The 12,310-nt window shown below is 42.3% G+C and overlaps 1 protein-coding gene across 2 annotated transcripts in view; it reads left to right on the top strand.

Moving 5' to 3' along the window:
• The window catches only part of NOS1AP (nitric oxide synthase 1 adaptor protein), a 339,279-nt gene that overhangs the window by 301,504 nt on the left and 25,465 nt on the right, over nucleotides 1–12,310 (top strand). For both annotated transcript variants that reach the window (XM_068964124.1, XM_068964123.1), the window contains exon 6: nucleotides 5,735–5,876. In XM_068964124.1, the coding sequence (XP_068820225.1) occupies nucleotides 5,735–5,876 (142 nt within the window). The remainder of the gene's footprint in view (nucleotides 1–5,734; nucleotides 5,877–12,310) is intronic.

Raw genomic sequence — 12,310 nt, 5'->3', positions numbered from 1 at the left:
TTCAGAACGCTGCCACAGTTATTTATTAAATCAGCTGTAGAATAAGACTAACAGTAATTACCTTTCTTTACATATATGCAGCACTCAAAAGAGTCCCCAGATTTACAAGGACCAACCAACAACAAGATGGCTTAAAATGAAAACAGAAAATAAAATCATGATTGACTATTATTTTCCTATGGGCCAGTAAAATGCAGAAATCAACCTTCTGACTTCTATCTTTCTAAAGGTACCATTGCAGGCTCTTGTTTGCTTTTGAGTAGATAGCCCACTCTCACTGAGAATATAGTGTTGTTAATATTTTCATGATTTTTGCTGCAGTTCATCAGATATGAATGCCGACTACCAATACAGTTGGTACCCACATTAAGCATACAGAAGAGACTAGCTATTTCTTGCATCTTGACTTCTGTGTTGGATTGAGGTTGGAGGGAGGAGAAAGAGGGTTTTGTCAATATGATTAAATAGATGATTTAAAGAAACATTTCTGGGTGCCACTTGGGCAAGTGCTGTAAAGTTCTAAGACAGCTTCTTACCCAGTCCTCTTCTTATGAAATTGGCTGTAATTGGCACCCCTTGTAGGCTTCAGTGCACTATCTGCAGCCTAGAACCACTCTGAGGTTAGATATGCCCTCTTAGCTTTGAAAACATCAAAGCAGCCATATCCGTTCTAATCTTGACAGCTGAAAGTCCACAGATACTTTAGAGTTGCTAACACAAAACTGGCTTTTGGACGGGAAGATTTGATCCATGTGGCCAAGTAATTTCAGTGGCTTATGTAACACTGAACCGGATTTGTACAGAAATAATACAGTGTAATGATGCCTTTTTTTTTTTTTTTTTAAACCTAGCAAATTCCAGAGAATGGTCATGTCCTAGAGCTGAAAAAGGCTGCCTTCCGAACATGCTGGTTATTTGTTCTGCTTCATCCCTGGCTACCTTCATGTCTCTAAAACCCCAGTGTGCTTTCCAAAGGTCATGATGTGTGAGCACTTGCTTCCTGGTGGCCTGTGCGGGCCATTGGAAGGGGTTTTTCTTAAACCTTCTCCTTCTTGAGTTAGACCTGGTTTATAAAGTATACATCCCAGCATGTGTGATTCCTGCATTACAAGGTGCAGGCAGAACTAGTGTTCTTGGTTAGAAGGCTAGAAGGTCCCGTCACCATGGGGGGTAGGCCTGGCAGATAGGCACCAGCGTGGCCATGGAAGAGCAGATGGTATCAGTGATGGGAGCTCCTGCCAGGTGTGCGCTGGGCCTCCGAGCCACCTGCAAGTAATGTTCCCCCAGCAAGGTCCTTATATAGAATCTTCTGAAAGTAGACTTTTCACTGGTGAAGGAAGAGGAGCCTAAAAGGTCAAGAGACATCTGAACTCACCTAGCAGTTATGAGAGAAGTGGGAGTAGTCATCCAGCCCCTGCTAACTGCTGGAGTGGTGAGCGGGCAGGGGCAGTCTCTTACATGCATATAATCATTCTGTGAAGCAGATAGGGTAGTTTCATTGTGTATTCAAATGCAGAGAGCTCTTCATGAAACATGCTACTACTAAGTCGCTTCAGTCATGTCCAACTCTGTGTGACCCCATAGATGGCAGCCCACCAGGCTCCCCCATCCCTGGGATTCTCTAGGCAAGACTGTGTCCTTTTACTGTGAATGGAAATACAGCCTTCACATTACAGAGGAGTAAAAGATAAATCAAAACGTTATTCAGCCCTGAATGTGCCAATCCAGAACTCTGACTCAACAATTTCCTTGCAGCAGAAACCATCTCTCCAGCTCAGACCAAAGATGATTTGGCCCAGTTCTTCTCTGTTGCTATGGGGACAGAGAGATGATGACTTTAGCCCTTTTGATGCTAACTTACCTACATTAAGAGTCAATTCCCTTCACGTCTTCATGTTTCTGTTATTGATAAAGTAAGCCCAGCCTTTTCTGAACTACTGTTTGTTTTCTGTCTTATTTCCCCTGTGGTGCAATGAATTCCATATTCAGAATAAAACATTTCTTGAGCACTTGGTATATGCCAAGCACTGTGGAAGGGGCTCTCATGTATGTTAGCCATATATTTATTTCTCTAGGAGGCAAAAGAGAGAGTATAAACATCAGTGATTCACCTTTTCAGTTGAAGTTTACAGAGGTGTTTTGTAGTGCAAATGTGAGGAAGGGAGGCTAGGAAGGAAATGGGAGGTGGGGAGTCATTTCTAACACAGGGAAATCAGGACCAGTGAACTATAAGTCTGCATTTTCCACTTTTTCCAGGGAATCAGATGATAGAGGCGAGGGCCAATTGTTTATCATGGTAAATGTACTAAAATGTGAAAATGAGACGCGGAATATTAAATATTAATATGAGTATTAAACATTAAGACCAGCTACTTCCTTACAACCACTGTGGGCTTGTAAATAGTTGGCTGAGACTGCCAACTTAGCCAATAGTTGGCTGAGTGTATGTCAGATGATGGTCCCTGATGAAGGTGAGAGAATAGGGATTTGAACCAGGGTCCAGTTTCTGCAGATGCTCAGTCCTGAGTGAATCTCATCATCTGTTGTCAGCTTGATGCATGAGAAAGGCAGGTCCTCTGAAAAGTCATTTCCCACCAACAACATCCTCTTACTTATATTGGTGTGTTTCCTTCCAAAGACACGTTTAGAAATCCTGTCCCTTCTCTGGTTTATCCCTCAGACTCAAGGACACTTGTTTGAGGACCCTCCCATTTTTAATATCATCTTAAGAGTTAGTTCAGGGATGTGTCTGTGACTTACAGATTTGGAGGAATTAGTAACATGTCCTCCTTAGGAGAACCTGAGATTTTAGAGCAACAGATGTAGTAGTAAATTTGGAACTTTCCGTATGGCAACCTACTCCAGTATTCTTGGATGGAAAATTCCATGGACAGAGGCGTCTGGCGGGCTATTGTTCATGGGGTCACGAAGAGTCAGACAGGACTGAGCGATGGAGCACACATCTGTTTTTAAGAGGGAAACTGGGTCTCTGATAATGATACAGTTGGGAAAAGACTAACTCAGCCTTTGCAGGTACTTATGCACTATGATTTATCTGGGTTAATTTATGTAAAATAAGGAAGTAATGGAATTAAATACATAATCTCTACATATCATTTAGACTTACCATATTTTATTTCTAAACTTCCCCAAATTTGCCCTTTTCTGTCGCTTGTAAAGATGCCTAAGAGAGCAAAATTTCTGAGGGTCAGAAGAAGGGAAAGGGGCAAGGCTGTGTGTAATGGACCCTGGCTGTCCTTGGTAGGCAGGTCATAGCGTCTCTAATGTTCGGTAAACTGGGAATGAGCATTGCTGTAAAAGATTAACCACAGGCAGGCAGTCTGCTCTTATTCTCTTAAAGAAGAATAAGCAACAGCGGATCTAAGGCCTGGGGGGAGAACTCTTTTGAGTAGAGCAGACTCTTCTCCATTTTCACCCAAGGATTGAGCTTCCTGGCTCAGCCTCCTTATCAGAGCACAGCTTGATTGTCAAAGGAAATGGGAAGGCTGTGGGGCACTTGGTCTGGATTGGCTAGGGACTGTGCCCTCTAAATCACACTTTTTTATATATTTGAGAAATGAGAAAGATGGAGGCTTCTTGCTTAAGACCAGTGCCTGCTGCTCCTCAACTTCCAGTGCAGAAGGAGTTGTTGTCTCTCAGATAGTACAGACCTGTGGTGGGAGAAAGGGCCTCAGCCTGACCTTTGGAAAACAGAGGGAAGTCGAGTGTGGACATACAGGACAGAGGCTCTGACTCACCGCTGGGTGATGGGGATCCTGCAGAAGTTGTTCCCTTCTTCCTGCCTCACTTGAGGTGGTCATCATCCAGACATGTCAGGATGTTCCAGGTAAGAGATAAGAACATCCCTAGAGTTTGCATTGTGGACTAAAAGGGGTTTGAGCTCTAAGACAGTCACTTCTAGGAAGTAGTTTGGGAAACATCAGAAAGAGAAGAAGTTGACTGAGATCTGAAGTGGGTATATGATGGTGATTGGCTAAGATACCTTTTCATGAACATGAATGCTCTAACCTCAGATGAAAAGAGGGGACATAGACATAATGGAAGGCTTGAGAAAATAGTAAGGGTAGCTATTTGGGGACTTGACACCTAGCAGAGAATGAATTAGAGCAGCAGTTCCACACATGCGGTCTAAGGCAATTAGGGGTTCCTGGGCATAGTAATGGAGAAATATGAGCTAATTTCAATATTATGAAAAGCATAAATGAATCACACGTTTACCCTCAACAAGGCCTTACAGGCTATCAAAACACTGGACTCTCTTTTTGTCTATAATTGAATTGGTTTGCTGATGAGAAGCTCTGCCTGACTGCTGATGTTACCTTGTTTTGTTTTGTTCTGTTTTCCCCACCGTGATGGGTGAACTGATGGTGTCACTGGGTAGTCACAACTGACCTGAAGTCAGATTATCCAACATGTGATTAATTAACTCAAGGCGTAGAGTGACAGCCACAGTTAAATACTCCACAGTCTGTGGTGGCAGAATGGTTGGGGACCACTTTTGTAAAAGGAGCAGTGACCTTCGGTTTCCCATCCTGAGTTCTTAAACCTTGCACAGCTCTCACTGAATTCATTCTTGGTCTTTGAAGGAAAGTGACAGCAGAACAATTAGCAAATCATAATCAGTTGTCTACTTTGGAGACCATGCCCTGAAAATCTTGCGTGTGGCTGTTCCTCCTAGCCTGTATGGGCCCCTTAAGACTCCTTTCAGGAACAGGCCCTTTTGTCCTGTCCTCTGCTGTCCTGAAGCTCCCATAACTTTGGCCATCTGATGCAAAGAGCTGACTCAATGGAAAAGACCCTGATGCTGGGAAAAATTGAAGGCAGGAAGAATAGGGGGTGACAGAAGATGAGATGGTTGGATGGCATCACCGACTCAATGGACATGAGTTTGCACAAACTCTGGGAGATAATGAAGGGCAGGGAAGCCTGGGGTGTGGCAGTCCATGGGGTCGCAAAGAGTCAGACACGACTGAGCAACTGCACAACAACCACCACCTGCTGTCCTAGCTAAGGAGTGGAATACCAAGAGCTAGGGTTAAGTGCAGTGCTGGGGCAGTTAGAGGAAGAGGTTAAATAGCAAGAAAAAGAAAGTAGCAAAGGAGTGGACCCAGTGAGCGATGTCTTTAGAGCAAAGCTGGGAAGCTCAGCTCAGATATGGTTGGCTGCCAGTGACGTTCCAAGGGATCTGGACTCTGGTCCTCAGCTGGTTCTGCTGTTTAGACCATGGCTTCTCAGTCCTGTATCTTCACAGCCCGTGGTCTGCAGGAATACCAGGGAAACCCACCATTTCTAGCAGGAAAAAGAAAATGACAGCTGAGTTACTCTTCATGTGATGAACCCATGAAACATTTGATCATGGTTGCCAAAAGAATTCTGAACCGTATCAACCACTGTTGTCAAACTTGGGAGGTAGAATTGGGCTAAGTCCAGAATTGGAATCTTTGCTATCTGTCCAGTCAGTTGACTGATTGTTTCCAAACTGTGGTGACAGTTTCTATTTTCTGGAGTAATTGAGGGAAGGGAAAATGTTTTTGCATACTTCTTTGTGAGTATGTGCACAGCCAAACAACGTTAGGTTTTTCCATCTCTTTCCCTTGCTGGCTTCATGGGTGTCTGCATGCCTTCCGCATATCCTTTCCCACCTCGGCCCTTCTTGTGTCCTTGTAGAGGGTCTCCACAGCCTTCATTCTCTTCTTTCCTTTATCCTTCCCAGAGCCAAGCTATGCGAATCGTCCGGACGGTGGGGCAGGCCTTTGAGGTCTGCCACAAGCTGAGCCTACAGCACACCCAGCAGAATGCTGATGGCCAGGAAGACGGGGAGAGCGAGAGGAACAGCAGCAGCTCAGGAGACCCAGGTAGGCACGGTCGCTGCTGTGGATGCGGATGAACAGGCAGGTGGGTACACAGTGTGGGTGGTGGGTCATTCCCCCAAGCCCAGAGCAACCACTTCACCTAAAAAACATTTTCTCTGTTTCTCTCTAGATTCTAAATTTTCTTTAAAGAATGTGTGTTACTTTTATAATAGAAAATTAAAGATGTTTAAACTATCAAACAAAGAAGCATTTAAACTGGATATCAGCAAACACATTTTAACAGTAGAGCTGCTTATACTACCAAATCAGATCCCAAAGAAAATTTTCATACAAAATCACCTTCATAAAACAAATAAGATAATTTTCAATTATCTAAGTAGTTTTTTTTCCTACTTCTAAATTCTGTAGTTCTGTAAACCCTCAGGGTAGACATTATTCCAGTATCTCCAGTCTTCAAGTCTCATTAAAAGTCAGGAGCAAGACCAGGGTGTCTTTTATCCTCTCTCTAACAGTAAATGTGCAAGAAGCAAGAAGTATGAATATTAGGTAAAAAGTTAATATTGTTTATATTTTTATGTGGGAAACCCATGAAAATAAACTGAAAGCTATTAGATAGAAATAAGAGAATTTTGAGGTAAGGTCCAGTAAATACATTTAGATAGCTGTGGTTTCTTGTTCCAGCATCAACCAGTTGGAAGTCATAGTGGAAGAAAATATCCACTGAAATAACTATTTTTATCTTTAAAAACTTTTTTATCTTAAAAAAGATAAAATACCTGAATAATCATAATAAAATATATATGTTTATATGAAGAAAATCAAATAGTTGAAAAGTTCTTGGTTGGGAAATTTCAACATCATACAAATGTTAATTCTCCTTATGTTAATCTATAAATTTAACATTATAATATAAATTTTTATCAGCAAAGTAGGCACCTTGGTAAGCTATCATATTAAAAACTATAGGCTACAGATAAAGAGAGTGCTCAGAGGAAAATCAAAGGTTTAATTATTTACAGTAATAGATGATCAGTCATGAAAATCAAGTTAATTAAACATTCAATTCAAGAAGTTAGAAAATGGCAAAAGAAGTCTCCCATTGCAAAAGGCAGTTTTGCTAAGTGATGAAGGGTAGAGATTTTCAGTTTCCATTCAAGTTGCACTGGTCACTAGCTGTGTGATTTTGGGCAAATTCTATAACCTCTCTGTGCCTTAGTTTCCTCTTCTGGAAAAAGTAGGAATAACAATAGGATCTTCCTCATAGAGTTATTGTGTTGATTGGATAAGCAGGTATATTTAAAATGCCAAATCTGGTACTCAGCACGTGGTAAACACCAAATACATGTCAGTTCAGTTCAGTTGACTCTCTGCAACCCCAAGAATCGCGGCACGCCAGGCCTCCCTGTCCATCACCGACTCCCGGAGTTCACTCAGACTCGCATCCATCGAGTCGGTGATGCCATCCAGCCATCTCATCCTCGGTCGTCCCTTTCTCCTCCTGCCCCCAATCCCTCCCAGCATCAGAGTCTTTTCTAATGAGTCAACTCTTCGCATGAGGTGGCCACAGTACTGGAGTTTCAGCTTTAGCATCATTCCTTCCAAAGAACACCCGGGCCCAATCTCCTTTAGAATGGTCTGGTTGGATCTCCTTGCAGTCCAAGGGACTCTCAAGAGTCTTCTCCAACACCACAGTTCAAAAGCGTCAATTCTTCTGTGCTCAGCTTTCTTCACAGTCCAACTCTCACATCCATACATGACCACTGGAAAAACCATAGCCTTGACTAGACAGACCTTTGTTGGCAAAGTAATGTCTCTGCTTTTAGCTATTATAATTTTTTTTAATGGGAAAAAGCAAGAATAGGAAAAATCCTAGAAAAGATGAGTGATGACAGAGGAGTGACTTTCCAGGTACAAAAACATACTATAAAGCTGTAAAACTGTGCTGATGCATTAATAAGTGTCCAAGTGGATTGGAATAGAAAGCTCAGAGATAAACTCAGACACACATGTTGACATAGTGTGTGGTAAAGGTAGAAAAAATTTAAAGTTTCACATGCTTTTGACCCCCAAATCACCCTCAAATTCTCTTCTAATAATTCCTCTTAAGGGTATACCCATACATGTGTGAAATGATGCATATATAAAGTTATAAAAATTTGAACTAGCAAGAGGGCATTTTATAATAATTTATGGTTACGAGTAATGAAATACTGCAGAACCTCTAAAAAGGATGAATTGGTTCTCTGTGAACTGATAAAAAATCATCTCCAAGATATTTTGCTGAGTTTTTTTTTAAAAAAAAACAAAAAACAAGATGTAGAACTGTGAATTTGTAGCATACCAATTATATTGTATAAAAATATATACATGTAAATATGTGTTTTCATATATGCCCACTATGCATAGAACATCTCCAGAACTGGTAACTGTGGTTCATTCTGGAAAGAGGAGCTAAGTGTCTATACTGGGAGGAAGATTTACTTTTCATTTTTGCAGACCTAGAGCTGGCCACATTGCTCAGAGAACAAAAGCTGATCTGCTCACTTCTGAACTGGAGGATTTGCCCTCAGAGCTGCTAGCAGGATTAGATTGATGCCTTTACATTATTAACTCTTCTTTGTCAATGCCCTGCTCCCTTGTTGGTGCAGAGTCATGGCTACACCTCAAAGGCTTATGAACCCACAATACAGCTGGCAGCCAGGATGCACGAATACAAAGATATTCTAACTGAAAAGTAAAGGGCGTTGTCTCTGGTGAAGCCACTTACTCCTGGAGTGAAAGAGGTTGGGCACAGAGAAGTTATCTAGAGGTTGAGTGTTTGAACTTTGTTCTTATCACATAACCATCTGAGGAGCTTGATGTAGCCTCTAAGTACCTCATCAGAAGTGACTTCTCAGCCATTTGCTAAAGAGGGCAGGTTTGGCCTTTTGAAGAGAAAGCATTTCATAAAGACTACTCTGAGAGCTAGGTCTTCTTCCCCTCCTTCTGTGGGAGCTACTCTTTCCTTCCCCTTCCAGACCCTGCAGGGCTCTTTTAGGTGGGGGTAGGTTGAGATCCAACCAGTCCATCCTAAAGGAGACCAGTCCTGGGTGTTCATTGGAAGGACTGATGCTGAGGCTGAAACTCCAGTACTTTGGCCACCTCATGCGAAGAGTTGACTCATTGGAAAAGACTGATGCTGGGAGGGATTGGGGGCAGGAGGAGAAGGGGACGACAGAGGATGAGATGGCTGGATGGCATCACGGACTCTATGGATGTGAGTCTGAGTGAACTCTGTGAGTTGGTGATGGACAGGGAGGCCTGGCATGCTGCGATTCATGGGGTCGCAAAGAGTTGGACATGACTGAGCAAATGAACGGAACTGAACTGAAGGTTGATATGATTTCCTTTGGTACCAGGAAGAGTTGCAGTTTAAGTCTTAAAGTGGTCTGCTGGCACAATTCCCTCTTCTTCCAAGGAGGTCTGTCTTTGTTCTGTTAAGACTTTCAACTGATTGATTGGATGAAGCCCAGCTATATTATGGAGGATAATCTGCTTTATTCAATCTATTGATTTAAATGTTTACTCTCGTATGAAAAATACCTTCACAGCAATATCTAGAATAGTGTTTGGTCAAGTATCGACACCATGGCTCTGCCAAATTTGCCCACAAAATTAACTATCACAGAAATGAAAAGGCAATGTGGTATGACAGAGGGAGTGCTGGACCCGCAGACTAGAGAAGCAATAGAGAGCTTGGGTTCTGGCACTTTTCAGGAGAATTGTAGGCTTGAATGCTAAGTCAACCATTTCTTAGCAAGGTCAGTCAGTTCAGTCACTCAGTTGTGTCCAGCTCTTCGCAACCCCATGGACCACAGCCCTCCAGCCTTCCTTGTCCATCATCAACTCCTGGAGCTGGCTCAAACTCATGTCCATCCAGTCGGTGATGCCATCCAACCATCTCATCCTTTGTCGTCCCCTTCTCCTCCTGCCCTCAATCTTTCCCAACATCAGGTCTTTTCTAATGAGTCAGCTCTTCACATCAGGTGGCCAAAGTATTGAAGCTTCAGCTTCAGCATCAGTCCTTCCAATGAACACCCAGGACTGGTTTCCTTTAGGATTGATTAGTTTGACCTCCTTGCAGTCCAAGAGACTGTCAAGGGTCTTCTCCAACACTACAGTTTTAAAAGCATCAATTCTTCAGCGTTCAGCTTTCTTTATGGTCCAACTCTGACATTCATATGACTACTGGAAAAACCATAGCTTTCACTATATGGACCTTTGTCAATAAAGTAATGTCTATGATTTTTAATATGTTGTCTAGTATGGTCAGAGCTTTTCTTCCATGGAGCATGCATCTTTGAATTTCATGGCTGCAGCCACTGTCTGCAGTGAGTTTGCAGCACCCCAAAAATAAAGTCTGTCACTGTTTCCATTGTTTCCTCATCTATTTGCCATGAAGTGAGGAGACAGAATGCCATGATCTTCATTTTTTGAATGTTGAGTTTTAAGCCAGCTTTTTTTCACTCTCCTCTTTCAGTTTCTTCAAAAGCTCTTTAATTCCTCTTCACTTTCTGCCATAAGGGTGGTGTCATCTGCGTATCTGAGGTTATTGATATTTCTCCCAGCAATTTTGATTCCGACTTGTTCTTCATCCAGCCTCACATTTTGAAAGATGTACTCTGCATATAAGTTAAATAAGCAGGGTGACAGTATACAGCCTTGACATACTTCTTTCCCAATTTGGAACCAGTATGTTGTTCCATGCCCAGTTCTAACTTTTGCTTCTTGACCTCATACAGATTTCTCACAAGGCAAGTAAGGTGATCTGGTATTCCCATCTCTTGAAGAATTTTCCACAATTCTCTTGAAGAATTATTGTCATCCACACAGTCAAAGGCTTTGGCGTAGTCAATAAAGCAAAAGTAGATGTTTCTCTAGAACTCTCTTGTTTTTTTGATGATCCAACAGATGTTGGTAATTTGATCTCTGGTTCCTCTGCCTTTGCTAAATCCAGCTTGAACATCCTGAAGTTTTCGGTTCACATACTGTTGAAGCCTGGCTTGGAGAATTTTGAGCATTACTTTGCTAGCACGTGAGATGAGTTGTGTGGTAGTCTGAGCATTCTTTGGCATTGCCTTTCTTTGGGATTGGAATGAAAACTGACCTTTTCCAGTCCTGTGGCCACTGCTGAGTTTTCCAAATTTGCTGGCATACTGAGTGCAGCACTTTCACAGCATCATCTTTCAGGATTTGAAATAGCTCAACTGGGATTCCATCACCTCCACTAGCTTTGTTTGTAGTGATGCTTCCTAAGGCCCACTTGACTTTGCATTCCAGGATGTCTGGCTGTAGGTGAGTGATCACACCATCGTGATTATCCGGGTCGTGAAGATCTTTTTTGTACAGTTCTTCTGTGTATTCTTGTCACCTCTTGTTAGTATCTTCTGCTTCTGTTAGGCGCATACCATTTCTGTCCTTTATTGAGCCCATCTTTGCATGAAATGTTCCCTTGGTATCTCTGATTTTCTTGAAGAGATCTCTAGTCTTCCCCATTCTATTGTTTTCCTCTATTTCTTTACATTGATCACTGAGGAAGGCTTTCTTATCTCTCCTTGCTATTCTTTGGAACTCTGCATTCAGATGGGTATCTTTCCTTATCGCCTTTGCCTTTGGCTTCTCTTCTTTTCACAGCTATTTGTAAGGCCTCCTCAGACAACCATGTTGCCTTTTAACATCTTTTTCTTGGGGATGGTCTTGATTCCTGCCTTCTATACAATGTCATGAACCTCTGTCCATAGTTCTTCAGGCACTCTGTCTATCAGATCTAATGACTTGAATCTATTTCTCACTTCCACTGTATAAGCAATTTGATTTAAGTCATAGCTGAATAGTCTAGTGGTTTTCCCTACTTTCTTCAATTTAAGTCTGAATTTTGGAATAAGGAGTTCATGATCTTAGCTGGGTGATCCTTGGCAAACTTTCTAGTCTTTCTAGATCTTTCTTATCTGCTAGCTGGGTGTTGGGAGATAATGCAGATAAGTCAGCATTATTCCTAGCATACAGTACACTCTAAATACATGTTAGCCATTGTCTAGCTCTCCAGTTCAGTATCTCAACTCCATGACCTCATGTATGCTGTGAGGACAGTGGACAAGATCTCTGAAGTCCCATGGTTTTATGAGAGAGCCGCATCAGATGAACAGTCAGGCACCATGTGGTGTGGTGTGGTGCCATGGCCAGGGTGTGAAACCGCCTTTGAGTATCAGTGTTTGGAATTCTACAGATTTCTTATCAGGCCCCAAAGTCACTTCCTCTTTTCAGCCCCACTTGCTTCCTTACTCTCTGTAAGCCGCTAGGAACACATTCCTTTTTACCGTAAATGCTTTTTCCATAAATGCTTCCCCCAGAAGCATTTATTGACTCCATTAGGGTTTTTCTCTGTAATGGGCACCTTGAAGCTTCAGAGTGGAACTGTGGGCTGGCAGCTTTTCTCT

This window comes from Capricornis sumatraensis, chromosome 2 (assembly GCF_032405125.1).
Source record: "Capricornis sumatraensis isolate serow.1 chromosome 2, serow.2, whole genome shotgun sequence".
Classification (NCBI taxonomy): domain Eukaryota; kingdom Metazoa; phylum Chordata; class Mammalia; order Artiodactyla; family Bovidae; genus Capricornis; species Capricornis sumatraensis.
The sequence above is the reverse complement of the archived record's forward strand: the minus strand, read 5'-3'. Positions and strand labels throughout refer to the sequence as shown.